Genomic DNA, 27,220 nt, shown 5'->3' with positions numbered 1-27,220 from the left:
CTGGGTGGCCTGCTCCTCCCACTCTGCACCATCCCCCAGGCCACTCCCAGCACCTCCACACTCTTGCTTCTCTGACCTCCCTGTCCAGCCCACACCTTCCTGGGCTTCTGACCTTATTATCCAGCTGGACATCACTGGGTCACCATGTTGCCCAACACCAGGGAATGCCATTCACGCAATACATACGTTCCCAAACATTCCCCCCAAATCTCAAGGGGTCCCATAAGACACACTGAAAAGTCAGCCCATAAGGCTGAGCGCACTGTCTTCCCCAGGACTCTCCCTGCGTCAGAGTTCTCAGGGGAAGAGCCCTGTCTGCCCAAGTGCCCAACCAGAATCAGACATCATTTGATCCTCATTCCTTATGTCCAACCTACAACCAAGTCTCAATGACTCTAGAGCCAAAATATATGTGTGAAACTATCCTTTCCCCTCCAGCCCCACTGCCCTCCCTTGTCCCTTCTCGTGTGAGTCACCACCAGCACCTCTGGCCTGGCCACTGGCCCTCTCCCATTGTTGTCCCTTCTGGTCTACCTGCCTCCCTATCACTGGTCATCCTTCTATCTCTGAGCTCTGGCCATGCTAAATTGCTTTTTGTTCTGGAACCCAAATGATCCCTTGACTCTGGATCTCTGATCAAGCCATTCCCTCTGTCTGAATTCTTTCCTTTCCCAGTGACAACTCACCCTTTAAGGCTTGGCTGAGACAGCACCCCCACCCCCACCCCAGGCACCTTCCTGAGTCCTCAAGCCCAAGATGTGTGCAGCTGTGTCATTCGATTCTCCTCCATTCATTACATCTCTGATCTAAAATTGCCCATTAACTCATCTCTGTCCCCCTCAAACCTCTTAGTTCCTTCAGAGCAGAGACTGTGCCTGTGCTGCTCTCCAGCAGCCCCAGTGATTGGTATGAGACCTGGCACATAGCAGGTGCTCACGAAATCTTCCATGGATGAACGGATGGATGAGTGGGCACAGGACCTGTGCTGCCACTTTGCATATCTCTTCTCATTTACTGCTCACAAGGTGTGCCAGCCAGGAAAGCAAGGTTACAGAGGTTGAAAACTTGTGCAAGGTCACACGACTGGAAAATAGTAGAGGATAAATTCAAACAGAAGTCTGTGTGCCTTCCAGGGCCTCCTTTCCACCATCCCAGCCTGCCTTGCCAGGCCATTTTCCTGCTCCGACTCTATTTTCTCATCTGTACAATGGGAACAAAAATTACACCTAACCCAGGATCTGACACAGACATGCTCTCAGTTAATATCTGTGCCTTCTCTTCCAACTCTAGCTTTTTGGGGACAGAATATCCCCAGACCAGAAACTTCCCGCAAGGCACATGTTCACAGAAACAGGTGGAGAGTCCACCCAGGCACATCTCCAGCATCCAGAACTCAGTAGGCGCTTAACCAATGTGTGTTGAGCAAATAGGCATCCGTGAATGCTGACACAGATGCAGACACAAAGTCACAATGGGCTCAGGCACAGGGACCCCCGCCTCCGCGATCCTTGCCAATTATCTGCCTCCGCCGCCGCTCTCCTGCTAGCCCAAGGCGCGGGAAATATTTAAAACAATTTTATTCATGAAAATATGCTGTACAATGCACTCTACACGGCCTCGACACGGCACACACGCACACGCTGACGGCACGGCCACGGTACACTGCCTACGATATGCGCCGGGGACACCGCGCCCACAGCCCGCCCCGACCGGACACTTATAAATATGGGAGAGAGGAGCCAGGACTGGCACGGAGAAAGGGGTGATGGGTTGGGGAGTGGATCCAGAGCTGAGGCTAGCTGGAGAGGCTGAAACCAGTACTGGGGGACGGGCAGGGGTGGAAGGGGAGAGGGACTTCGACCGGGAGGGGAGAAACAAGGGCAGGCGAGGATGAGTGGGAAGGGCTGAACCGTGGGGTGGAGGTCGGAGGGTGGTTCAGGACTTGAAGGACAGCTCAAGGTGAACAGCCGATAGGTGAGTGTGGGTGTGTTTTCAGGAGAGGGGTTCCTGGCTTGGGGTGGGTGACGCAAAGACCAGTGGGAAAGTGTCAATAGGGAATCAGCCCCGACTTTGGGTGGGCGATTAGTCACGCGAGAGCCCTACCAATGATACTGAGGATTCGGAGACGCCCCCCTGTCGCATCTCCCAGTCTGCTTCCCAGACCAGCGCGTCCCACCTCATTCCTCCCCATTCCCACCCAGCCGGGAACCCAGCATCCACCCCGCAGGCTTCCCGTCTTTGGGAGGAGGCAGAGCTGGCCTCTGGGGCTTGGGCAGGAATAGCAGGGTGCTCCAGCGCCTGCCTACCACTTCCCTCAGCGGTCAGCTTCTGCGGGCTGTCTCTAGCTGGGTTGGGGCTGCCTCCTGGATCCCCCCGTGGAGCGGAAATGGGAATGGGGACCCGGGGATCAGGATGGGAAGACAGAGGCCCCTGGGGGGGTGGGGTGCGGGGCAGGGCACCTGGGGCGCGCGGCAGGCGGCCCTCAGCCTGGCACCCAGCTCTGGTTGGGGGGCGGGGCTCCGGCCAGGCCGGGCGGCGGCGGCGGCAGGGCCGAGTCGAAGTTGAAGTCCATTTCGTCGCTGTCCATGAAGTCGTTGAGGATGATGGACTCGACGTCGCACTCGAGGCTCCCGCTGAACATGTCGAGGTCCAGGTCGGCCGGGAAGCGGTCGGGCGCGGCACCCAGCGGCCCGGCGGCGGCGGCGGCGTACGGCCCGGGCAGCGCGTCTAGCAGGAGGCCGCCGGGGGGTCCCCCGAAGACGGCCGCGTGTCCCGGCGGCGCCAGACCCGTCGCGCCCGCCTCGCCGGGCAGCGTCATAAGGCTGATGGGGTGGGCTAAGGCACTGCGCGAGGGCGCCGGCGGCGCGTACGGGGCCACCCCTTTGCCAGGGTAGGTGCCGGCAGCGCCCGCCAGCGCCAGCTCCCCGGGTGCACCAAGCACGGGGCCGGGCCTGGGCGCGGGTGGCGGCGGCGGCAACAGCGCGGGCAGCGCCCCGGGGCGGTAGGGCGCGGCGGCCGGCGGGAAGCTGGCCTGCTTGTTCTCCTGGATGGTCTGCATGGGCAGGCGGCGCAGAGCGCCCAGCGCCGGCGGCCCGAAGCCCCCGCCCCCGCCGTAGGCACCGCCCTTGCAGCCGCCGAAGTAGGCGGGCGTCCCGGCGCGGGCCCGCGGCCCGTACGCGTCCTGCGAGCCGTCCAGCAGCCCCTCGGGCAGCCCTGCGCTGCCGCCGCCGCCGCCGCCGTGCAGGCCCAGCGGGCCCCCCAGCTCAGCCAGGCGGGGCAGCTCCCCCGGGCAGCGCGCACCCAGCGCGGGCGATAGCGCGCTCGCCGGGCTCGGGTACATAAGCGGCGACGACGGCGCCAGGGCCTCCAGGGCCTCGTCGTCTTCCAGTTCAGCTGCCTCCCCGAGCAGGGGTCTCCCACCGCCGCGGAAGTCGGCCCACGCCTCGTAGTCGTCGCTGGCGTGCGAGGCTGGGCTCGTGGCCCACTTGGCCGCGGCAGGCATGGGCCCTGGGGCTGGCGCGCCCGGGGGGCTGTCGTCTGGGCTTCGCTCTGGTGCCTGCAGCTGCTTCTTCTTGCTCGCTTTGCCCTTGATGCGCAGGAATTTGGCCCCGTTGTCCATGGACACGGCCCTGCGCCGCGGGGTCTTGCCCGTCTTGCCGCCCTCGGGGTTCAGCATCCACCAGGAACTCTTGCCTGTGCCCTCGTTCTGCACGCGGATAAACCGGGTGTGCAGAGACAGGTTGTGCCGGATGGAGTTCTGTGGCCAGAGACAAGGACAGGGGTGGAGGAGTGGGCAGTGAGGGGATAAATGATGGGAAGAGGAGTGGGAGAAAATCGAGGAGAGGAGGAGAGAAGGCGAAAAGAAACGCCAAAAAGCAGAAGGGGAGGAAAGAGGGAAGATGAAAGGGTACAGCGGGGAAGAAGGGGGAACAGGTGTAAGTACCAGGTAGGACAAACTCAGAATATCCATCCCCCACCCCAGAACCGCCCCACCCTCCCTGTTCGCAGCCCGCACAGGCACTGTCTGTAGGATGGGGCCGGAGCTTTGGGTCTAGTCTTGCCAGGGAGGCTACTCTTGAGGAGCCGCCTGCAGCAGGGGAGCAAGACCCCTCTCCCCAACTCAGCCAAGCTCTGCCCGGGGCTAGCCAGGCTGCTAGGGCCCCCCAACAGATTATGTAAGGGCTCATGCCGCTGCGGCTCATTTGTCCGCCCCCCCCCCAGCCTGGCGTGGCGCCAGGAGCCCGAAAACCCAGGGCTCCAGAAATCAATCTCGCGGTGACTGATTAAGCCCTGTTTAGAACTAATTGCTCTTTCGTGTGTGGGGAGAATAAATTACCTGCTTTAATTTCGTGTCTTTAAAATGCAACTGCAGGTAGAGAAGACTGTTAACCCTTTGCTGGGAGGGTCTGGCCAGGATAAGCAGAATCGGCTGGGTGTCCCCAAGGTGGGCAGAGGCCCACATTTTCTCCCCAATTCTCGGAGCTTCTGCGAACTCCACTCCGATCCCAGGACACCCCTCAAAGCACATCCATCAGCCGTGGAGACCTCAAACCCCACAGCTGCTCAGTACCCACCTTCAGGTCAGCCCAGTTCCTTTCCCTCCCCACCCACCTGATGCAAAGTAGCTTTGCTCTCAAGCCCCTTCCTGCACAAAATCCCCACAAAGCAGGTGACATCATGCCCATTTACAGACAAGAAGACTGAGGCTCAGAGAGATGAAGTGGCTTGCCTTAGGCCACAAAGCTCTCCTGCTGTCTCTGGTCCTTCCTCGGGCTTCACCTTAGCCACACCTACACATATCTTCTTGTAAATTTCTGTTGGGCTCCATATCACTGCCTACTTTTGCCAGGCCTGGCCTGGGGACAGAGGGAGGCAGGGGAGTCCACAGCTCCACTGACCTGGCTCCTCACAGAGAACCTGGAGGACTAGAACTACTGCAGAGCCTACCACGCCCCACCTCTGGGGCCTCCCTGCTGGAGGCCTGGACTCCCTGGCTCTGGCACTGTTGTGGAAATAGCAGGGGTTTGGGTATCTGAAGGGCTGGGCAGGATGCCTGGCTCTTTTCAGCCACCTAGCTATGTGACCATGGCTGTTGACTCAATCTCTAGGAGCGCATACCTCGGTGAGCTGCTCTGAAAAAAATGGGCAACATACAGTAACCACCTCGGAAAGCTGTTAGATCATTACCTGAGATAATGTGCATGCTAAGTGTTTGGTGTTCATAAATGTTGGTCAAATCCCTCACTCTGGCCAGAAGACCTCACTTCTTAGATCACTCCACAGACTTACTCCTTCTCTACAATTCTTAATATCAGGCCCTGAGTGTACCTGCGCTGGGCACAAACAACTCTGGGGAGCTGGCATTACCCCATCTCCTGTACCAGGGAATGGAGGCCCAGAGGCATGATGTAACTTGCCCACGGTCCCACAGGCACCACTCCAGGTCTGCCCAGCATACGGACCTGCTCTCATCCCCCCAGCCCCAGAACCTCTGATCCGTCCAGGCTCTCCCTGCTGCCTCCTTCCCACCTGACTGCAGAAGGAGGGGTCCTCTCTGCTGCCCAGGGCGCCCACTTGCCCCTCACCCCCAGCACCAGGCACGCACCTGACTTCTTCAGGGCCCCAGGCTCCTTATCTCTGGCACTTTCTGGTCTTGGGAGACAACAGCTGGGGCCCCAAGGCTCCTCCCAGCATTGCCCTGCCTGGCTCCTCCTGGGGCCCTGAGAGGAGGGGAGCCGGACCCCCAGGGAGTGGTGCTCCCTGGAGTAGAAACCCCCCTTTCCTGCTCCCGCCCCTGCACCTGGCTCCCCAGCCCCTCCCCAACACCTGTGTTCAGGGACCTCTGAGGCCTCAGTTCTCAACCCCTGTGGGACTAACTGCCTAGCCAGAGGCTCCACCTCGCAGCCCCTCCAGCTGGAGGTCAGTCAGGCCACACCTCTTTATCCATGTCACTATGTGCCAGCCCGGTTCTGAGTGCTGGAGGGTGGGAGGAGAAGGAAGGATGTCACCAAGTAGGGCATCTCCTGAGTACCTGCCGGGTCAGCCCTGGTATTGGGAGTATTTTATCCCATTCTCAGTACTTTATGATCATTCTGTCAGTGTTCATATAACTCAGGGACTGTGACCCCTATCTCAAGATGTTCTAGGGAAATAGCAACCCACTCCAGTATTCCTGCCTAGAGAATCCCACACACAGAGGAGCCTGGCAGGCTACAGTCCATGGGGTCGCAAAGAGTCGGACATGACTTGATGACTAAACCACCAACCATCTCAAGGTGAGGTGACTGAGAGAGATTACGTAAGTTGTCAAGATCATACAGTTTTAAGTGGCAGAGCCAGGCACTGATTTCAGGTTAGACTCACTCTGAGTCTAAAGGACCTCACATTCCACCATGGGAGAGAGAACAAGTCAGAGAATTTCCAAAGAATCTTAGGAAACCAGTCCTCCATTTCTTCTCAAACTTTCCATGATATAATCAACCCTAGAAGCTGGTAGCATGGGAAGCTGGGGGCATGTTAAAAGGTCAAAATTCTCTAAGAGTCTTGCGTTTCCTTTTTAGAATTCAAGGGAATCTTGGCTTGTATTCCACGAGACTTCCAAATTTTCTGAATATCAATACAAATGTTTTAGATCACCGTCAAGAACACACATTCCAGGCCTATGAAGGTCTCTATCCTTCCCCACTCTGTTCCTTGCCCAGCCAGGTACCCCTAAGCCCCAGCCTGAAACCACAGCTGGTTGGACCCAGAGAGAAAAAAGGACTTGCCCTGCATCACCCAGGACCTGGTGGCAGAGCTGGGATTCGAGCCCAGGCCTCCTGACCTGCAGCTTGGTGCTCCTCCCTGTCCTCCAGCAAGCCTGATCTGGGGCCACTCCCTCTTCCTCTCTGGGCCTGTTTCCCTCCCCAGAAATTGATGAGATGGGCCATGCACTCTAGGCACCTTTGCAGTTGACAACGAAAAGTTCTTGGAATTGTTCAGGCCAGGGGTTTTCAAACTTTTTTAAGTAGTGGAACTCTTGTAGTAAATGGAATCTAACACAAAACATGAGTGTTCCGCACTCAAGCCACTGGGGCTGGGGTGGGGGTAACCTGGAACCTTTTCTGCTCAGCACCCTCCCTTGGCACTCTCACAGAAAATGGCCCTTGGCGAGGAATTCTGCAGGCCACCTGGATGGGGCTGACGCTTAGTAAGGTGCCATTCTTTGCCCAAGGTCACCCAGGGAGGTGGCCCAGAGCTAGGTGAGGACTTAGGCCTTGGTCTGCTGAGCAGGGCTCTTCACCAGGTGTGCACCAGGGCTGTGCCCCAGGAGGCCAGGCCAGGCCCTGCAGCTCATTCTGGCTCCTCAGGGCCCAGCCACCTGGTACCCATCAGAGCTCCCGGCCAAGATCCTGTGGCAAGCACTGATCACATCTCACCCACACAAGGCCTCCTGGGAGGCCAGAGGCCACGGAGGAGGTGAGGGAGGGGGGGCAGGGAGACGCCTCTGCCAGGTAGCAGTAACCAGGGTTCCCTCTCAGAGTTGCCTAGCAACCCGCCACCACAGCCAAGGCCCCGGCATGCCCAGGCTCCCCTGGTGCCCAAGCTGGGCTTCTGGGGCCTCACACCTCCCACACCTTCATGCAGGCCTGGTGCAGTTTCCAGGATGGGACCTCCCTGACTTGGTGCCTCAGTGAGACTATCGGGGGTGGGGGCAGAGGGAAGGGACAGGGGGTTACATCCCAGCCCCTCCTACTGTCCTGCAGAACCTGGGTGAGAGGCCAGCCTGCTGGGGCCTCAGTCACCAGGGCGAGGAGGCTGGTGCAGGACAAAGAGCAGGGCTCTGGTGTTGGATCCAGATTCCAGTCTTGGCTCTGACACCCACAAGCAGTTGAGCTGCATGCTTTGAACCTCCAGTTCCTCAAACAGGCTACCTGCCTCCACCCTTGTTTCCCTTGAGCCTTCCACCAGGCAGCAGCCGGAGGGATCCTATAAATAACCCAGATCACGGTCCAGTCCTGCCCAGAACACTCATATGCCCCCATCTCACTCAGAGTAAAGAACAAAGGCCTTACCATAGCCCACCAGCCCCTCTGTGACCTCCTAGGCTCCTCTCCTGACACTGTCCTGCTTGATCCCTCCCATTCTTCAAACCTTCCAGGAACCTGCCAGGTACCATCCCACCTTGCCCAGATGCCCACGTCCATCTCTCAGCTCCACAAAGTCTCTGTTGAGATGCCACCTACGCAATGAGACCTATCCTGTCCGCTCTTAACAGATGTTCCTCTGCCTTGCCGTTTCTTGGCTCCCTAACCCTGCTCTGAGTTTTTCCAGAACAATTAGCACTTTCTAAAGTACTGTATAATTTCTTTATATTATGTTCATTAATTTGTTATCTGGGTTCCCTTGTTTTAGAATCCAAGTTCCATGAAGCATTTCTGTCCCTTTCTTTTTCTTACCAGACCCCATGTGTTTGCTGTATGCCAGGCGTTTCATAAATGTTTGTTGAGTGAATGAATGAGAGACAGCAAAGGAGGGTAACATAGTCTTGCAGGGAGAATTAATGAGATTGGCAGAGTGACTTGCACAGAATAGGGGCTGCTCCAAACTGAGAGAACACAGGACAGAATGGGAGGCAAGCAGGGGTAGAGAAAGGCAGGAGCATCCTGGGCCACAGAAGGAAGCACAGAGAGGAGGAAGGGCTTTGGTGAGAGGGAAAGTAGGGCTCCCAGGGTGAACAAGGCAGCTGCCCACCCTGGCCCCCTACCTGCTCGCTCCTGCTGCCCGAACAGATCTGGGTAACCCAGGGCTTGCTGCGGCCAAGGTCTCTCGCAGCCTGGACCATCTGAGCCAGAAGATGCTCCAGGAGCCCCCAGGGGAACAGAATAACCTCGTCCTTGCTGATGGTGCCTCCCCCATGGACAGGGTCTGAGCTGTTTGGTGGCGGCAGCTCATCCATCCAACGGGACACCCTCATCTATTCCCAGGACACCCTTCGCCCACGAGCAGTAATGCATTCATCTGACAACACAACCCCATTTATCCAGCACACCAGTCCCATTTATCCAGCAAGTACAACCTCATTTGCTAACAGCACTCCATTCACCTGACGGGCCCCCTCATTTATCCAGCAGGACACCCTCATTTATCCTCCAAGTCGGAGGCTCTCCTTCCTCCTGTGGTGTGGCTGTGTTCTCTGATGGTGCAACCCGCCTGATCCAGCAGGACGTCATCTCTCCTACAAGTACACTTCATCCCCTGATACTGCAACCTCATTTATCTAATAATGCAGCCTCACCTTGCCTCCAAGTACCACCTCATTCCTTGACAGTACAACCTCGTTTATCTTCCAGCTCAACCTCATTTCTCCTCCCAGCACAGCTTCATTCCCTGATAGCTCAACCTCATCCAATCTCACTTCTCCAGCCAGAGCCCAGCAGATCTCAGGGCTGGGGAGTGGGGGGGAAAGAGGAGGGGTTTGGAGCAAGAAGAAGGGTCCCACCATTTGCTGTCCCTGGCCTATGGAGGGCTGCCTGGCACTATGACTATATCCAATCTTCCCAGGCCCCTGGACTTTGAGTTCTAGGTTGCATGGTCCAGCCAGTGCTCCACCATTGCCCCCCACCTCCTGTTTGGTCCCCTTGATGGCTAAAGAGAATCCACAGGATGGATTTTTTTTTTCCAGCTCTCCAACAAGGAAAAAACTCCACCTGATTAGATTTGTAGCATTTGCTGGTTTCTGTGGCATGGATATTCCCATCGTAGCCAATTTTAAGCTGGCAGCATGATGTCACTGAGCGCAGAACTGGGAAGAAGTTCTCCCTGATCAGCTCTCACGAGCTAGTGCAAGCCCACTCTCACACACCACTGGCACACACTCACATACCAAGGCGGGAGAAGGGCACCACCTACCACGTGCCAGACCTAAGCTAGGTTCTTCAGATACATTTCTTCTGTGAATTCTAAAAACCATCCAAACTGTGGATTCAGTTCAGTTCAGGCACTCAGTCATGCCGACTCTTTGCAACCCCATGAATCGCAGCGCGCCAGGCCTCCCTGTCCATCACCAACTCCCGGAATTCACTCAGACTCATATCCATCGAGTCAGTGATGCCATCCAGCCATCTCATCCTGTCATTCCCTTCTCCTCCTGCCCCCAATCCCTCCCAGCATCAGAGTCCTTTCCAATGAGTCAACTCTTCGCATGAAGTGGCCAAAGTATTGGAGTTTCAGCTTTAGCATCATTCCTTCCAAATAACACCCAGGACTGATCTCCTTTAGAATGGACTGGTTGGATCTCTTTGCAGTCCAAGGGACTCTCAAGAGTCTTTCTCCAACACCACTGTGGGTAGGTAATGCTATTTTATGAAGTGGGGGTAGAGAGGGGAACTAAGGCTCAAGTAGGTTAAATGACTCCTGAGACCACAAAGCTGGGAAGTGATGGAGCTAGGTCTGGGTCTCAGGGCTCTTGTATTCCAAAGCCAAGGTTCTTCTCACTCACATCCCTAATGAGGTGGGGAACGCTGCCCTGCTGCCCACCTCAGTGGCCATCCCTGTCTTGATTCTCAAGCCCAAGCTTCCTGGCTTTCATCAGAGACAGGAGACCCAAGTGTTACGCTGCCCACCCATAACAAGCCCTGTGCTACCCCCTGGCCTCTAGTACCGAGGGGATCCCAGGACTCTCCCAGTTCAGTCCTGGATCTTGTGTCCATCCATCCAACCTAAAACCAGTTATGGTTGCCTCTCCAGGTTCCATTGCTGTCCAAGGTTCTGCCTGGCCCTGCCCTCAGGAAGCTGGCCCCACCTACCCAATGGGGATGTGACCCAGCTCCTCCCTTTGGTGCCTCCCAGAGCAGAGATCACCTGTGGGGCTGCATGAGTGCTCTGATTCCCTCTGTGACTCCTGTTTCCTCTCTCCTTCCTTCCTTCCCTCCCTTCCTGCATGAAGAAGTACTGAGGGCTAGAATTGGAATCCCAGCCTCATCCATGTGACCTTGAGCATCTCCTGTAAAAGACAGTAACTATCCCAACATCCATGGGAAAGGGAGTGAGGCCGGGAAGGGCATGACATCCCACATCTTATGGAGTCCCTATCTCAGGCCCAGGAGCAACCCTTGTACCACCCTAAATCCCCCACCCACCTCTGACCCAGGAACACACCTGACTCAGAGAGAGCCACAAAACTGGGGGTGGGGGGTGGGGAATCTAGGTAAGGAGGAGGGTCACTTGCTCTGCTGCTTGGAGTACTCAGTCCAGACAGACTTCCTGGGAGAAGGAGTGACCTAGATGACCTCAGGGCCCTGAGGCCACATGCAAACCCTTGGTACTAGGGTCTGCAGGGAAGGAGGGGTGGAAGGGCAGGCAGGAGCATCAGAGCCACAGGTGTTGACAGGTGAATGGCTTGGAGTCATTAGTGGAACAGAAGTGGGCAGCCAGGGGCCAGGAGGAACCAAATAGCCAAAGCAAGGCAGGAGGTCAAGAGACAGGCCCTGGCATCCCCCACCCCTGCCACCCCAGAGACAACAGAGCCCACACACTCAGCCTGGACAGCAAACAAGCCAACAGCAGAAGTCCCAGCTCACCCCTACTCAAAGACCCAGGGCTCCTCATCCTCCAGACTGACAATCAAGGGCCTCTGATGCTCTCCAGCCTCGTCACCTCCATTGCTTACACCCACCTGGAACTCCAGCCACCCTGGATATCTCACATTTCCTGCCTTTGCACACTGTTCCCTGTGCCCTTCTCTCTTTCTCTGTGCAACTGGGTCCTGCTCTATCAAGGCGAGCTTTGTGGTGTCTTTCCCCTCTGCAAGCCCCCAAAATAACTATTCCCTCCCCATTTCTACTGAAAAAATCTACCTGTGCACTAGAGTGTAATTGTGGATGAGTCTGCCTCCCAACTTGAACTTTGTGGGCAATCCTTGGCTCACGGTAAGTCAATACATAGGTTGGAACTTTCAGCAGCCATGAACCACTCAGGCCTGGCAACTTTGCCATTTCTGTTCCGCCAAACCTCAGGCTGAAGTTCCAGGTATTGGCTCCTCCTCCTCCTGGTTTTTCCTCCAGTTCCTGGTGCCTCTGCCACCTCCCTACTCTCTGCTGACTCCTCCGGAGACTTCAACAAGTGGAGAAGGAAAGACACTACGATTTGCTGAGCATTCACACACATGCTGGCACTCAACAGTTTAAGTCTTACTGAGTATCTGTAACAAACCTCTGAGTTAGTTTATTATTCTGATTTTACAGAGGAGAAACTGAGGCTTCAGGGAACAATTGACCTGCTCCAGGGGATAAGTGTTGCGGCAGGAATTCACACCAGGGTCTGTGCTCTTCCGCCTACCCTGAGACACCTCTAGGCGAGCCTAGGCCAGACAGAAACTCTCCTGGGGAAAGGGCGCCAGGAACTGCCACGCTGGCTCAGCAACCCCTGCACAGATCTCCTCTCTCTTCCAGGATTAAAGGGGATCCCCAGTTGCCAAGCCATTCAGGCCCCTCCGAGCCCCTCCTCATTCTGATCCCCTCCCTCACTCTGCTGGCAGCACCTCCCACACCCCTGCCCCAGGCCTTGGGAGCAGCTGCAGTGACCTCACCCGGCCCTGCCCTGAGCCCAGCTCTGGGGAGGGCTTAGCAGCTGTGCCCCAGCCCTGCAGGCGGCTGGGGGGCAGGGGGTGGAAAGGAAGAGTGGGCATGGTGCCAAGAGAACCATCTGCTCTCCCAGGGGCATGGCCACCCGCACAGACACTGGCCTCACCCCCAGGGGCTGCCCTTGGCCCTCTGTCCCCATGCCAAGGGGCTCCAGGAGGCCTGAGCAGCCCACCCAGACTGGGGCACCAGCCCTCATCTGCCATCTGTCTTCTCCCGGAGCCTGAGAGGTCCTTGCAGGGCACATTGGAGCATGAATGTCCGCTGGAAAATGAACAAGTGCTTGGGGTAAGTTCTAGGGGGCAGAGGCCAGAGGCCAGGGCTGGGTGTGCTGAGCGCTGCCCGCCCAGCCCCAGTCTTGTCAAGCCAAGAGCAGACAATCCCCTGGGGGATGAGGGCCTTCATCCCCTCACATCTGCTCAGCTGGCAGGTGCTGCTGGCAGAGGGCAAGCCCCTTCCCCCACAGCCCCAGCTCAGGTTACAAAAGGAGGCAAGGCCAGCTGAGGACAGGGGGAGGGGACAGGAGGGGTGGAGGAGGCCTCACAGCTTCCCAGAGTATTGGGGGAGGGGAGCTTGGATCCCTAGATGGGACTTAGAGCCAGAGAGGGAAGGACCATGCCCAAGGTCACACAGCCTGCCAGTGGGCAAAGAGGAGCCAGCATCTAGGGGCAGGCAGTGCTGAGTTCAAGGGTAACCTTGGGTAAATCACTGCCCTCATTTGTAAAAGCACAGGGCCTGAAACCTGCCTGCTTGCCCTCAAGTCCTCAGGGAAAGCTCTGTAGGCTAGAGAGCAGCATATGGAACCTCCTGATTCCCTCACACCCCAGGGACAGAAAGGGAGGGACTAGAAGAAGTCTTGCCCCCACCCCCAACACACACAAGTCAGTGTCTCTCAGGGATCAGGGCCCAGGACCCCCACCCTACCCAGGGCATGGACAGTTATCTCCTTTCCTTTGCCAGAGCGATGAACAACAATAACAGTATTTGCTCAGATTTCACTGGGGACTTTACATGTAACTCTCCTCAGATGTAATTCTCACAGCAAAGTTTGGACATGTCTTATCATCTCATTTTGCAGAAGGGGAAACTGAGGCTTGGATGCTCAAGGCTACACAGGGTGAGTGGCAAAACTAGGACTGCTCCTCCCTGCTTGCCTCGAGACTCTTACCCGCACTCTGTCTTACCTCTGAGATCCTCGACGCACCAAAGGGTGCTGCCTGGCACTTCAGGCCTGGGATCTTGGGGCCTCTACTCTTTCTCAGATTCATCTTCTATCCTGGATCGCAGTATGAAGTCTACAGTGGCCCCTGAGCCAGTCTCTTCCCCTGCCCCAACCCTCCATACCATCCTTTCTGCCCATGTCATCCCTCATCCCCCACAGCTTGGAGTGCCAACTTCTTGGTGTGGCATTCAAGGCCACTCACTCACCAGCCAGCCCCTGCTTGCTTCTCCAGCCTCAAGTGCTGCTGGGCTCTGGCTAACATAGCCAGACCCTGTGAGGCTCCCAAAGAATCCTGACTGAGGGTTTAACTTTTTTGCCTCATTCTCTTCCCTCACCTCCAAATACCCACAGCGAATTATCTGTCCCTCCATCATGACCCTGGGTCATTTTTATCCTCATCTTATTTCCCCAGCTGGACCTGCAGGCATTTTGAGGGCAGAGAGCCAGTCCAGTTCCTCTGAGCAGCGCTGCACAGTGGGTGCCCAGTGGGTGTAGGCCTGGATTAAAGTGAGTGGAGGAAGCAGCCATCAGCCCCGGGGCCTGCAGATGGAGAGGGGGCCGATGTCAGCTCCCTCCCTCTGGGAGCTCTGGGTTGCAGAAAGGGAGTCAGGATCCCAGAGCCAACCCCCAGGCTGGAAGCCTCAGGGCCAAACTCCAAGGGAAATCAGAGAGACAATGTTGCGGGTGGAGGCCAGCCTGCACTAGCCTGGACAGAGCACTGGGTTAGGGAGGAATGGCCCAGGGGAGTTTCATCTCTGTCACTGCCAGTGGGATACTATGAGAGCCTACTTTGTGTCTCTCAGCCTCACTTTCCTCATTTGCAAACTGGGGACAGTAGCGGTACCAGCTTCACAGTTTGCTATGAAAATTAAATGGGAGCACGCCTGTCATGGCCCATGGTGGCTGCATCTCCAGCTGGAAGAGTTGTGTGTGTGGCTGAAGCAAAGGTCAGAAGACAGGGCTGAGTGATGTGGCTCGAGAGGTTGACTGGGGCCAGGAGGCCAAGACCTGGAGTGGCTAAGGCCCCAGAACTGGTCCCTGTAAGAACAGCACACGTGGTCTCACCTCCCCCACCAGACAGGGAGCTAGCAGAGAGCAGGGACTGCGACTTTCCGGTTCCTCACGGGCCAGCGCCAAAGAGGTCTGCCGAGGATTCACGCCATGACCGTTCCCCTCCCTCCTGCAGCCAAACGCTCTGTGGCGGAGCACAGGAGACACGGAGGGCGGAGGGCGGGTGAATGGATTCTGGGGGGTGGGGGGTGGTGGGAGTGGTTTCAGTCCCTTGAAGCTGACTGCATGGGGCTCAACTCCTGGAGGACCCAGAAAGAGTGAGGAAGAGAGGTGTGGGCTCAATCTGGGCAGCCTGCTTGGAGGAGAAGGTGGTCCACCCTGGGAACAGAAGACAGGAGGGACAAGCAGGAGTCAAGGAAGATACCATCGAAGGCATCAGTTCAGAATCTGACCTGTCACCAGACGGACCTGTTAAAATACAGATTTCAAAGCTCACCCGCTGACAGTCTGATAAGAGGGTCTGAGACGGGGCTGCAGACTGTACTATAAAAGCTTGTAGGTGACTCAGATCACCAGCCAGCTCCGCCAACACCTAAGGACTTAAGGCAGGATTCTCAGAGAGACACATTGGGTTTCAGAATCACCTAGTAGGTAGGTTTTTGTTCAAACTACCCAAGCACCTGCCTAGTTTCTGAAGGGTGTCCCCAGGGATCAGCCCCTGAGAGTCGACAGCAGTCTTGGCGAGCAGTTGACAATGGCAGTGGTCTGGGTTGGCAACTCCAGTGTCAGGTATAAAGATGGCAGTGTGAGGGCAGTGTGGGATCGATCAGAGGCAGCAGGGGCAAACAGGAGAGAGGGCGGGGCCTGGACACGGCCAGCAGAGGGCCCAGGGGCCCGTTAGAGCAGTTTGGGCTTGGTTGGCTCCCAAGGGAACTGAGTAGCCCTGGAGGGTTCTGGAGTGAGCATGAGTGAGCCCTGGGGCAGGAGGACTCATTGGGATGTGGGCTGACACTGCACCGGCATTGGGAGATGGTGACACATAGTAGAAACAGACAGGTCTGCATCTGAACCCAGGCTCAGCCTCGTTTCAGCTGTGCTGCCTTGGCAAGAGACTTGCCTTAGAAGAGACTTCGTCTTTTCCTCAATTTCCTCAGCTGCAAAATGGGGCTATTATCACATACCTGGCAGGACCCAGGGAGGATGAAATGGGAAGATTTATGTGAAGTGCCCAACTGACTGCCTAGCACCCGGGAGTTAATTCTCTTAATTCTTGTTCCCCTTCCCACAAGAGGCACCCCTCTTAGAGACCAGAAAGGTTTCTCTGCAAAGACGGAGGCCCTGGGTGGGGGGAGGGTGTGGGAGGCCCCTCCCCCACAAGCCACCTGGCCCCCCTCCCACCTCCACATATGGGTTGGGGGGAGGGGAGAGGCAGCAAACAGCCAAACCCTCCCAAACAGGAGTTGGTTTCCATGGTAACGAGGGTGCCAGGAGGAAGGGGGGCGCTCCAGATCCAGCTGTCCCCCTTGAGCGCCCTATCCGGGCCCCAGAGCCTCTGCTGATGCCCACCTAACACCCTGGACCCCCATCTGCCTGCTCTGGGGGGACAGCTGGGACCGCCACGAGCACTCCCTTCACTGTGCTCAGAGTACGTCTGCCACCTGGGTACCGCCAGGGGCAGGGTAGGCAGCCCCAAGCAGGAGCCCCCAGTTCAAGTCCATCCACACTGCTACTCACCTGCGTCCAGCCACGAGAAGCCCCATCAGTACTCTGCGCCCCCAGGCCCAACTACCCATCATGGCTCTTAGAACGAGAGGGTTTATCCAGTTACAGCTCCCAAAAGGGCCAGAGACTGGGTGAGTTAAGGCCCTTTGGCTATGGATGAGAACACAGAGGACCAGAACAGGAGAGAGCTTTGCTCCAGTTCAACACACTCGAGATGACGGTCCTCTACAGGGGCTGTCCCCACACCTCACCCACTCCCAACTCCACAGCTCCAACAGACCCTGAGGGGCTGAGCTAGGGCACCTGGCACAATGCTCCAGAGAGATGGGCCATGGCCAGAGAGAAGGAAGAAAGGCCTAACCACCCAAAGGCCTGTCTAGTGACAGAATGGGCAGTGCTGGAGGCTGCAAGCTCCCAGCACCTCGGAGTGTGTGAGAAAGGGAGTAATCTAGGAAGGAGCCTTGACAGCAGGTGATGGGCTCCATGACTCCCCAACTCTCCTGGAGACGGAAGTCAGACTTGGACGTGATAGGAGGAGGCACCAACGTGAACCTGTTTCTCGGGGACACATCCACAAGATGGTAGGCAGGCCACAGGCTCAGATAGGGAAGGGGTGCTGAGGAGTCAGCTGCGAGATAAGGGAGACAGTGGCGGCGGGGCGGGGGGGGGGGGTGGTGGGGGGCGGCGGGGCTCTCCCTGCTACAGCCATACCCTAGAAGCCCTCACCCACACTCGAAGCCTTCGACTACACCTGCACTCCTCACAAGACACAGAGGGGCTTCCAAAGCTCTTTGGACCCCATTTAGCGGCCACCACCAGCCACCACTCAAAAGATAAGAGAAGGTGGGCTGCTAGAAACAAGCTTGCCCCCTTTCCAAATCCCTCCCCACCCCAGCCCTAATGGCACAGGAGGAAACACGTGAGTTTGGGGTGTATAAGGGGTTCAGTTCTCAGGTCTGCCAGTTCTTAGGGAGGTGATCCTAAGACAAGTCTTCTCCACCTGGGAAAGTGGGATGCTAATACCAGCCTGGACCGGTGGGCGCTTGCTCCCAGCCCTCTGAGCCCTTCCCCTTCTCTGGCAGAGCCCCTCCACTCCACTCAGTTCTGAAGCTGGGTCCTCAGGGCCTGCAGACAGGGGAGCCCCAACCCGCAGAAAGTGGGGGCTGGGGGGGGGCACTGAACTTTCGAACCTGCACACCCACCTCCCCGCGCCGTTCATTACCTTAACAGGAGTTAAAAATAACCGTCTCATCTCTTTAAATTAGTCTGTCTGCAATTACCGCCTGGCACGGCGCTGCCCGCCATCGTCCCGCTGGAGCGGCGCCAGGTGGCAGGCGGGGGCCCTCACCCTGTCTGTCGGTCTGTCTGTCTGCCTCCGGGTCCGCCCCTCCTTCTCCCCTCAGAGGTGCAGCTACCCCAGGGGCCTCCTGGCGGCCCTGCCTCTCAAGATCCCCAAGTTGCTGGGGAGGGGCGGCCCGGGGGGCCACGCACACGGCTGGCAGAAGTGAGGGGGCCTTCGTTGAACAGAGGACTGGGAGGGGATGGGGGCGGGGGGGGGGGGCGCGGTAGCGGGGGAGGGGCGCCGGGAGGCCCGGGAAGCCGGAAGGGCCCGCCGCGCGCCAGCGCTCGTGGGTGGGTGTGAGCAGGTGGCCGTGGGAGTCTGCCGGGCGTGCCAGCAACTGTGCCAGGAGCGGCTGGCACGGGCTCGTGCCCAGGAGGCGGGCAGCTGCCAGCCCCCCGCTCGTGCAGCGCGGGGGGTGAGGACACCCCCCAACCCGGGCTCACACCGCCTCCTCCCACACCCCCACCAGCCCTCGGGGCTGGGGATCCCCGGAGGACAAAGGAGGAGGAGGGAGCCCTGCTGGAACGGGCTGCGGGGAGGAGAGAAGGGGGAGCCCTGCAAGCAAACCACTGCTCAGCCGGGCTGTCGGGCTGTCGCAGGACCCTCCTCCTGGCCTCAGGGAGCAGCCCCTCCCTTCTATACCCCACCCCACCTAGGACCTACTGGCCAGCCTGGGCGGGATGGGGGGTAGGGCACCACCCCTCCTGATCCCACCCCACAACAGCCAAGCTGCTCCAGGCACTGAGGGAGAAGGGAAGTCCCCCTCCACGGGGCTCCTCCCCACCCATCCTGGGGACAGGAATGGGAGGCACCCAGGTCTGGCCTGAAAGCTCCCAGGGGAGCTGGCAGCCAGGAAACACAAAAGCAGGCAGAACAACTCCAGGGGTGCTAAGTGGAAGGAGCACCAAGATCCAGAGTAGCCTGGAAGGCTTCCTGGAGGAGTCCAGCACTAGGGAAGGAGGGGCTAGAGTGTCAGAGGAAGTGGGAGACCCTACTTGGATGGTAAGGGACAGGGAGGCCTGGCACGCTACAGTCCATGGGGGTAGCAAAGAGTGGACATGACTTAGCGACTGAACAACAATAACAACCTGGATGTGGGACAGCCACACTTCCGGACCCTGTAGAGGGAGGGAGACTTCCTGTCCAAGCCCTCGGCCCCGGACCTGGAGACCCTATGCCCTGATGGCAACTCTTCCAGCCTCTCCGGCACCAAGCCCAGTCTCTCTTCGGGCTTCAGCCTGCTGGGTGCCTTGCGCCTGCTGATGATCTTGCCTCCTCCAATTCCTCTCTGCAACACCTCTGAACTGTCATCCCACATCCCTGGTTGGGCCACAGGGCAAAAGTCAAGCCCTTCCTGATCTGGCCCACTCGGCCTTTCCCATGACACAGCCCTGCCCCCTCCAGGAGCCCTTAGTTCCAGCCTGGCACGCCCAACAGTCTCCCAAACCCAGCGTATGAATTCCACCTCCCTGTCTTTGCATACACAGTCAATATCCCTTGGAAGTCTTTCCCCCAATTCTACCCGCCTTCCCCACCCAGTGAAGACAGACCAGACTGCCACCCAGTGAAGACAGACCAGATCGAGTGCCATATTCTCTGGGAGGGCTTGCCTGGCTCCCCAGGGGATCTCCCTGCTTTCACCACACCCCTGTCCCCCAGCCCTGTCCCCCCCAGTCCCCACCCCCCAGCCCTTCCTGCCTGTAAAACGCAGGGCTTGGGTAGCCCTGATGCATCCTGAAGGTAGGTCCAATGCCTCCCCCACTGGTCCCCCCACTCTATCTATCACAGGGTTCAGTACACGGCAGGGGCTGAAGGGCAACACTTATGTGGGGGAGGGGAGGGAAGAAGGAACAATGGGTCCCTGGCCCCAACCCTGGCACCTGAGGTGTCCCATAGGCTCTGTAACCAGAGGGTGGCTGGGAGTTGGGAATGGCCCCTCCACCCAGCCCCTGGAGGGACTGACTGGGAATGGGGGAACAGGTGGTGGGAGGGGCGGGAATGAGAGGGGAAAGAGGCTCCCTGGGGAGCTGGATGCAGGTGGGATAGAAGGAGGACAGCCATTGAGGGGATGAGACGGGAAAGGCCAGAGGTCTTTCTGAACAGCCCTCCTCCGCTGCTGCGGAGGTCTCTGCCAGGGTCTAGGTGAGGAGCCCAAGCCTGAGGACCCCTCACCAATGCCCCAGCCCAGGGCAAGCCTTCCTGAGCCCAGGCACAGGGAGAAGCAGTGTGTCCCCAGCAGTGTGGTGCAGAGGAACCCGCATGCAACGGGCAGGCGGGAGGCCTGGGCCATCATCCAGGGCCTGCCGCTCACTGATGACCTAAGAAGAGTCCCATTCCCTGCCAGGGCCTCAGTCTAACAGTCTGCAAAATGAACTCATGGGACTATATTATCTCCAAGTACCTTCCCAATCCCATTCTCAGATTTAGATCCATCCCTGTTTGAAAGTTGCCAGTGTCCCCCTGCCACACCCAGGGCAAGCAGGACACTATTCCAGAGGCTCTGGGTCCCTGGAGGGAGACACACAGAGATTGGAATCCAGCTTTCCCATCTACTGACTGTGACCTTGGGCAGTTTGCTTCTCCACTCTGTGCCTCAGGGCCCAGTTCTGTAAGTAGTGACAGTAAAACCCACCTCAGGCAGTGCAGAGGGCATTAAAGGTGACACCTGGCACAGATGCCTAAAGCTGCCTGGCAGAGGGCTTGGCCCTGAGACCCTCAGTGCACTGTAGTTTTTTCCCAGGTTCAAGCCTCATGTTCCCTCTTGCCATCTTCCCCATCATCCCTAACCCTTCAACTCCAATTGGAGCTCCGCCTCCTGCAGGAAGCCCTCCTGGCTTGCTCTGACTCACAGTATCCTCCCTGGTCTCAGCACCCTCTGCACTATCCACTCACTCCTTTACTCTTTTACCAGACATGCACTGGTAGCTCCTGGTGCCAGGCTCTATGCTTGGTGCCATGGGCACAGAGATCGATCTAACCACTGCCACTGTTTTCCAAAGAGGGTGGGGAAGGGAAATGAGACAGGACACAAAAGACTAAGACTTATGACAGGTAGGGAGAGGACCTGAGCTAGCGAAAAGGGGTTAGGAAAGGCTTCCTGGAAGAGGTGTCTGAACTCTGCCCTTGAGGACAGGAACTATCCACAAGGAGAAGCGGAGGGTGGGACAGTGCAGGGGAGGGAGGTGGGAGCAAAGCACAGGACCCACTTAGGAGGAACAAGTGTTCTGCTGGGGGCTGAGCCCAGGGGGACCAGCTAGAGGATGGAGAGAAAGACTCAGGCCTGCTACTCCAGCCTGCGTCCCCACCCCGTAGTGGCCAGAGAGACAGAGGAGCTGCCAGCATAAAGGCTGAGAGCCATGGGCTCCCAGGTCAACTCCCAGGTCAACACAGCCACCGGGCATCTCGTGCTGTTCATGTCCACAAGCCTCCCCTCCTCCACTGGCACACCTCCTTCCCCTGACACTGCCTACCACCACCAGCCACAGCCCTTGCCCTCCATTTAGGCATGTCTCCCTCATAGAGACCCCCTCTTCCACAGGGAGCCTGACAGCTTACAGGCCCTAGGCATGGCCTGACCACCCCTACCCCCCAGCCTCCTCTCCTCCAAAGGCATTGACTATCCCCATTCCCCAACAAGTTAGCCAGGGGAGGATCTGGAGGCCACAATCCAGTCAAGACCCTGTCCTCTCCCAAGATGGCTCCCCCCTTTCCAGTGGTTGGTACTGAGGCCTCCCTGGGGTGCCCCTCCCCCTTCCCCCACCCCCAAATGCATCTGGGCTCAGAAAATCAGGGAAGTGGGAGACAGACAGCCTGGGGTGGGCACAGACAGATCCCCAGGTCTCAACACCCTGCCCTCACACCAGCAGGGGTCATCACCAGCCCACCATGCTGATCCAGGCAAGGGGGGGACAGCAGCTGCCCCATGGAGAACTCAGATCACCTGACCAGTTCCCCACCTTAGACTGGCTGGTGCCCTAGGGTGAACTCCTGGCACTACAGAAAGAACTGTGGGCCTAGGGTCGCATTCCTCACCCTGAGGCCAGCTTCAGGGAGGGCAGTGGGAAAGATTTGGGAGGAAAGCAGCCACCGGCCCGGTCATTATTTCAGCTCTTTAAGGAGGGTGCCCTGGTGGAGAGGGTAAAACAAGAGTAACAGAAAGCAAACTCGGGAGGTAACAGAGGGGTCCCCAGTGTCTGAGGCCTGAGAATAGGCTCTTCTGCTATGCCCCCAAGGATGGGGTGAGGGTATCCCTCGGGGGTGCCTCAAAGTGGCAATCCCTTGTCACCCTACCAGACCTCCCACCCTGCATCCAGAGCATGCACACAGCTGCTCCCAGCACGCCCCCGCCTGTCTGCCGGCCGGCCCCACGCCCTGGGCACACACTCTGTGACCCCTGGGGGTGCCCCAGGGTTTCCCTCCAGACCAACTACCGGGTGCCCAGGGACATCTAGCAGCCCTTGGAAGCCCCAGCCAACGGCTCTAGCACCCCTCCCAGCCGGACGCCCCCACCTTCCAGCCGGCCGAGCTGTTGCTGTCGCCTTTATCCTTGAAGTAGGGCACGTAACGGACCATCCAGTCGTAGATCTGCGAGAGCGTGAGCCGCTTGTCCGGGGCGCTCTCGATGGCTTTGGTGATGAGGTCGGCGTAGGACAGGTTCCCCCACGCGTTCCGCCGAGAGCTCTTCGCTTTCCGCAGCGGTCCGACCTCCGCGCCCAGCGGCGGCGCTGGGGCCATCGGCGGGGCCGTGGCCCGGCGCTCCGGCCCGCAGTCCTCGGCGCTCTCGGCCACCCCCGAACCCAGCGCTCCGTCCTCGTCGCCGACCAAGTCGGGCTGCGGCAGGGGCCAGGTACACGAGCGCGGCCGGCTCTGCGGCGCGAAGTCCGGGTCCACGTCCACCTGATGCGCTCGCAGCTTCGCAGCCATGGTCCCGCCCGGCTTGGGCGAGGAGGGGAGGGGGGCTCCGCGGAGGGTGGGCGGGCGGCTCCGGGATCTGCGCGCCCCGGGGAGGCCCGCGGGAGGGGTCCCTGGCGGCGCCGGCTCAACCGCGGGGCGCCATGGGCCAGGTCGCGGAGACAGGGGGCTGGACGCGCTGAAAAGCCCGAAGGGAGGAAAAGAGGGGGGCAGTGAGAGAGCGGCGGCCCCGGAGCCCAACGGGCACACACCTCGCCCAGCCCCGCTTCTAGCACCTGCCGCCTGCTTGTGCCTGCAGCCACCACCGCCACCGTCGCTGCCGCCGCTCCCCCGGCGCCGACCCCGCACGCTGGCCCCGCTCTCCCGGGAGGAAGCCGGACTGCACCATGCCGGAGCCCGAGCCCTTGCCGGAGCCCGCGCCGCCGCCGCCGCCGCCGCCCCGTGAATGCCGCCGCCGCCGCCGCCGCTCCGGCTCCAGCGCCAGCTCCCGCGCCTGCCGCGCTCAGCGCCGGCTGCACCTCGGATGGGCGGGGGACGGGGAGGGGGGCGGGTCCGGCGCGGGAGAGGGCGGGGCGTGCCCGCCCGCGGCCGCGGAATCCTCAGGCGGGCCGGGTGCCCCGCCTGCGGGCTGGAGGCGGAGGCGCGGGGCTCCCGGCCGGGGGCGACCCCGCCGCAGCCCCTGCATGCAACAGCGCCGCCTACGGAGCAGGGAAGACAAGGCAGGCGCGACCCCGCCCCCTGCTTTGCTCTAGGGGAGGGGGCGCGGGGGCGGGGCCCGGGCACTCTCATTGGTCCGAAGCAGGGCTGTCCCGCCCACGGACTCGGCTGGATCCCTCCCCTGAGCGCGTCAGCGGGTTATTGTTACAACCCGGGGTTTCCCGGGGCAACAGGGATGAGGCGGGGCTCAGAGCACATGGCCCCGCCTTCTATTCCCGGGAGGAATGCCCCGCCCTCTGTTTCTAGACCCTTGGTATTTCCAAATCTTCGTTCCAGAAACCTGGTGGGGTGGATGATGGAGTTCTTCTGTTCTTTGTGCCCCGGGCTGGGGAAAAGGAGAGGGTCAAGAACACCTGGGTTCTGGGTCAGGCTTGGCCACAATTTTGGCTTCTCCATCTGCAAGTTGTTTTTCGTAGGCATTCAGAGTGCCTGGTTTAACGTGTAGTAGAATCAACCTGGAGAGCTTGTTGAAACGTTTTACTGGGCCCCAGCCAGATTACTGGGTTGCGGCTTGAGACTTTGCATTTCTGACAAGGTCCCAGGTGATGCACCCGGGACCACACTTTGCAAACCACTCTTTTAGAGTCTGTTGCAGGCTGTTGCCAGGGTTGTTGGAACAAACACTTGCCTCAAATTTCATCCTGTTTGGGGAGAAGTTTCTCGTTCACTTACTGTATTTATTGAGCACCTTTGATGCATGTGCACTGTTCCAGCTACTAAGGCGAGAGCAGCAATGGAGACAGATGAGGTCTCTACAGCATAGGCTGTGAAGAAGTCAGGTGTTGTCAGATCACTGTATGGCCTCAGTAGTAGAGAGGCCAGCTGAGCAATTGGGCAGCCCATGATCTCATCCCACAGGGCCCTAGGCTAGGTTTCCAGCCAACACTCCACCTGCCAGCCTTTGCTTTGTGTATCCCCTTTGCCTAAAACACCCTTTCCCCCACTCAGAGGCTGTCATTAGAGATTCTCCCATCCCTCAAAACTCAGCTTAGATCGCTTCTCGGCCTTTTGGCTAAGATCAAGTGTAGTATCTGTTCTTATCAGTTTAATATCTGATACGTCCTCTATCCAAGGAAAGAAATTAAAAAAAAAAAACAAAAAACTCAGCTTAACTCATCCCTGATCTCTTCTTTAACCCAACTCCCAGCACTGTCCTTGTCCATTGCTTGCGCAGATCACTGTCTTCTCTGCCAGTAATTTCTGTGTCCCTCTAGGACAATATTTCTCTTTTGCCAATCAGGAAACTGAGGTCCAGAGTGGGCAAGTGAATTGCCCAGATGGAATGGCCAGGATTAGACTCAGACTCACCAGCCAGTACCACATTCCTGGAGAGGCTGGACACTGCAACTTGCAGAAAGTTCTCTGTGCAGAACTGGGCCCAGGCCACAGGAGACAGCCCTCTCCAAAATTCCTTCCTTTCAGCCTAGGTCCCAAGGAGTAGGGCCAAGGGTGAGGATGGGGGTGGGGCTGGAGAGGCCCCTCCTTGCCAACCACCCCCCCCCCCCGCCCCCCCGCCGCCGAGGGTGGGAGCAGGTCCAGCTTGCAAATGCCTGGCGTGGCATCTGCCTGAGTCACATTCCGAAGGCAAGGGTGGGCATGGAAACCATTGGCTGCCCCTCTTCTGCTTACGTATACACACCCTCCAGGTGGTTCAGTTTAGAGACACAAGGGCCCTGAAATCATTGCTGGACTCCCTCCCACAGTTCTCATATGCCCTCCGTGCCCATGCTGGAGGCTGCCCCCTCAAGTTCCCTGGAAGCCAGGCAGGCCTCCTGCTAGTCTTCAGCTCTGGCTTAGCCTGCTCTGTGAGATGGGGCCTGCTGGGGGCCATACCAGAGCAGGGAGGATCCTTAGCTGGGGCCCTGGCACAGGCTGCTGCGGGACTGGGAAGCCAGGTTGGCAGAGATGCCCTAGAGGCTGACTCAGGCTCTGCTCTGGCCCCTGCCCTACCCAGTGTCTACAGCTTCTGCCTGGACTCTAGTCTGGGTCCCACACTGGGCACACTCAGCCCCCACTCTACATAGACACACACACATTCCCCACCATGTACACAGACACTCACTTTTCTCTACTCACAACTTGGTTCCTGCTCATATGTTCATTGTGAGGCAGTCTAACATTAATGATTAAAGTATGGACAAGTTCCTTAACTGCCCAAATCCACTATTTCCTAATCTATAAATGAGTAACATCATAGCACAAGTTCAGAGGCTATTTGGAGAATTCAATAAAATCATGAATGTCAGCATCAGGCTCATAGTAAGTGCTCAATAATCCTAGCATTTTTTTATTACTGTAGGTGTTACCTTCCCTCCGTTTGTCCCAGGTCACATTGTCCCACCTGCTGTCGCCACACACATGATGGTGTCCATTCACACACTCGGGCTTGCTCGCAGGCACACCTGTCTATGTCCCTCACACATGTGTCCCAATTACATAGACCCTCAAGTTCCTGTGGTCCCAACCCCAGGACTCTCGTCCACTCCCTTCCCCTCCCCCACACCTGCCCTCAAGCTCCCAATTACCCTCGCTGCTACTCCCACATTCATTTCTGCTCACAGACAAGCCCCCACTTGCTCACCCTCGCTCTCCTCCCCCTTCCACACACAGGCACGTTTGCTTCTACTCCACCTTCCCTTGGACTTAACACACTTGCATTCCAGTGCACACACACTCAGGCACACTCAGATGCCTGCTTTACCGGGTCAGCTCGTACTTGGATCACAAAACTTGTGTACATACATACATACACCAGACAATCCCAGGGCATGTCTCGTACCTCAGCGGGTCCATCCCTCCCAGCGATGAGCACGTACTACCCAGCTCTCCTAAGGCACACTGCCCTTGGCAGATCCCTTCTCAGGCCACACAGTGACACTACCGTCACCCCCCACAGGACTGTGTCTTCCCAGCTGCTTCCCCTCCTCCAGTCTCGCTCCCCATGCCCTCCCAGCTCTCAGAATAGCCCCTGCGTCTGTGGCCACCGCCACCTCCACCGCTGCCACTGCTGAGCTGTCAGGACCCGCCGGAGCCTGCTTCCCCAGCGCAGTGCCAGCTGTCCCGGCTCACTCGGGGCAAGTGAGGACAGAAGGGCAGGCTTCGCTGAGGTCTGACGGGCATAGCTGCTCTGCACCCCTGGAAACCTCCTTCCAGAACCCACCTAGAAGACAGTCAGCTCTCTGGAACCCACTGCCACTCGCCCAGCACATTCCCAGTCCCTGAAGGATTTTGCCTGTGTCCCTTTTTATCCTCAAGAGCCCAGAGAGGACTGCCTCCCCTTCGTGGCTCAGAGAAGCTGAGGTCTGGGGAGGAAGGAGTTTGGTCAAGGCAGAGCAGAGAGTCGGGAGCAGAGCCAGGCCAGGACCAGCCCTTCCTAGCCTTTCCTGGGGGACCCCCTCCTTAACCACACAGTTATCAAGAACTGCCCCTCTGTCCCCGCCTGCTGATGCTGAGCAGAGCCTGGTTGACATCTGATGCCACAGTTGTCAGGAAAAGAGAATAACACAGGGGTGATGTCTGGGGATGCCTCTGGATGGGGAGGGGCTGGTGCCCAGCTGAGGCCTCCAGGGGTGGAAGAGGGAGAGTCTGTAGGAGCCAGAGGGGACATCAGGACAGCTGGGAGAGCCTCCAGGGCAGGCTCGGGCCTGGCCCAGGACCACGTCAGAGAGTGGGTGG

At 58.4% G+C, this 27,220-nt stretch overlaps 1 protein-coding gene and 1 pseudogene across 2 annotated transcripts; one reads left to right on the top strand and one right to left on the bottom strand.

The window, feature by feature from the left end:
• Positions 1–1,560: 1,560 nt before the first annotated feature.
• FOXO6 (forkhead box O6) lies at positions 1,561–24,198 on the bottom strand. Of its 2 annotated transcripts, XM_070368255.1 has the most exons (3): positions 23,104–23,318; positions 22,427–23,006; positions 1,561–3,757 (listed from the first exon to the last, which is right to left on the bottom strand). In XM_070368255.1, the coding sequence occupies exons 1-3, from the start codon at positions 23,214–23,216 to the stop codon at positions 2,483–2,485; spliced, it is 1,968 nt and encodes a 655-aa protein (XP_070224356.1). In that variant the 5' UTR covers positions 23,217–23,318; the 3' UTR covers positions 1,561–2,482. The 2 variants fall into 2 exon arrangements, with proteins under 2 accessions (XP_070224356.1, XP_005889034.2); XM_005888972.2 differs by having other exon boundaries at positions 22,427–24,198.
• A 339-nt stretch (positions 24,199–24,537) lies between these two features.
• LOC138987363 (U2 spliceosomal RNA) lies at positions 24,538–24,662 on the top strand (annotated as a pseudogene).
• Positions 24,663–27,220: the final 2,558 nt, after the last annotated feature.

The sequence above is a fragment of the Bos mutus genome, chromosome 3, assembly GCF_027580195.1.
Source record: "Bos mutus isolate GX-2022 chromosome 3, NWIPB_WYAK_1.1, whole genome shotgun sequence".
NCBI classification, from domain to species: Eukaryota; Metazoa; Chordata; class Mammalia; order Artiodactyla; family Bovidae; genus Bos; species Bos mutus.
Note: the sequence above shows the minus strand (reverse complement) of the source record. Positions and strands in the feature narration are given on the sequence as shown.

Excerpts from the sequence above, each read along its gene's own strand:
- FOXO6 (XM_005888972.2), bottom strand. The coding sequence starts at position 23,617 with ATGAGAGTGCCCGGGCCCCGCCCCCGCGCCCCCTCCCCTAGAGCAAAG. Across the intron at positions 3,758-22,426 it reads ACAGCTCGGCCGGCTGGAAG|AACTCCATCCGGCACAACCT; the intron begins GTGGGGGCGTCC and ends CTCTGGCCACAG.